The sequence below is a fragment of the Aplysia californica genome, unplaced genomic scaffold (genome assembly GCF_000002075.1).
Source record: "Aplysia californica isolate F4 #8 unplaced genomic scaffold, AplCal3.0 scaffold00224, whole genome shotgun sequence".
NCBI classification, from domain to species: Eukaryota; Metazoa; Mollusca; class Gastropoda; order Aplysiida; family Aplysiidae; genus Aplysia; species Aplysia californica.
The window spans coordinates 288815-290286 of NW_004797494.1; the positions used below are offsets into that span (position 1 = coordinate 288815).

At 36.8% G+C, this 1472-nt stretch overlaps 1 protein-coding gene across 1 annotated transcript in view; it reads right to left on the reverse strand.

Moving 5' to 3' along the window:
• The window catches only part of LOC101849769 (neo-calmodulin), a 44142-nt gene that overhangs the window by 10094 nt on the left and 32576 nt on the right, over positions 1-1472 (reverse strand). Inside the window, exons 3-4 of the mRNA XM_013083311.2 lie at positions 1257-1400; positions 128-303 (exon numbers count right to left, since the gene is read on the reverse strand). Of these exons, the coding sequence (XP_012938765.1) occupies positions 128-303; positions 1257-1400 (320 nt within the window). The remainder of the gene's footprint in view (positions 1-127; positions 304-1256; positions 1401-1472) is intronic.

Consider the following 1472-nt stretch of genomic DNA (forward strand, 5'->3'; position numbering starts at 1 on the left):
AGTATGGCATCAACAACGATATTTCATTGTACATTTATTTCTACAGATACTTGTTATAACGATTTATAATCAATATGGTACATTTAATTATAGTTGGTAATCGTTTCTTTTTTCTATAGCACATTACCAATGACGTGTTTTCTCCAAGCTTTTTCAAGACGTTGAAGAGTTCCTCAGGGACGATAAACCCATCGTGGTTTGAATCGAAAGCTTTGAAGACTTCTCGTAGCTCTGCTTCGGGGTCCATGGTTACCTTGCGGGCAAAGATGTCGACAAACTCATCGAAGTCAATGTTGCCGTCTCCTGTGGAGCGGAGGTTAGGAGGTCAGGTCCACATGTCTTGAGTTTGAGTTAGACTCTTGTTTGTTTGTTTTAGTAAGGTTTTACGGCGCTCACAAGCGCCAAGAGTAATATTTTAACGGGATTAACAAAACAAAAGGTCATATTAAGGCCGAAGATTAGATGTGTTATTCGTAGAGTTTAAACTACATTGTCATCGTAATTTCTCGGGTCACAATCCTCCTCTTCCTCCTCCTCCTCAGACATCAAGAAGCCCCACCCCTGTTCAGCTCATTAAAAAAAAACGTCTAAAAAACGACAAAAGAATCATAAACAAGCTAATACCGGTACTTCATCTTTTACACGTTGGGGCGAAATTGATACATGTACTGGTAAACAAGTTTTAAATTTCAAATCGCAACGAGGATCAAATTCCTTCTCAACCTCGCCTGCTGACTTATCCGTCCCCGCGGTTTTATGCAAAACAAATTCTGAAATTATGCAAACTGAGCCAAAAACTGTGAAATTATGCAATTTTGTTAATTTTAACAAAGAATGATAAAATAAAGGAACATAATAAGAAAAAAAGAAGGAAAAAAAATCACATTTTGCTAAATTAAGCGGGGTACATAAAACCACGGGGACTGACTAATGGCCAATAAATCTGCCTTCGAATGGACTTATTCTGTACCAAGTAGGGCATTCAACCCCGGAATAAAATTATGTTAAGCCACGGACAATTTTTTACAAGGACAATAAAATATTATCGCATCTCATCAGAATTCATCTGATCTTATCCTATCTTATCTTATCTTACCTTATCTTATCTTATCTTATCTAACCTAACCTTATCTAATCTAATCTAATCTAATCTAATCTAATCTAATCTAATCTAATCTAATCTAATCTAATCTAATCTAATCTGATCTGATCTTATCTTATCTTATATATAAAAAAAGCTATGATAGTATACTTACGATCAAGGTCCACGGCTCTAATATAGTTCTTGATCTCATGCGCCGACGCCCTTTGACCTAAGGATATCATCACCGAGCCCAGCTCGTCGCTTGTGATCATCCCATCTCCATTTTTGTCAAACATATGGAACGCATCCCGAATCTCTGTATTACAGAAAAACAAGAAAAACAACCAAAAAGATTGAAAACGATTTGTAAAACAAGAACCCCCCCCCC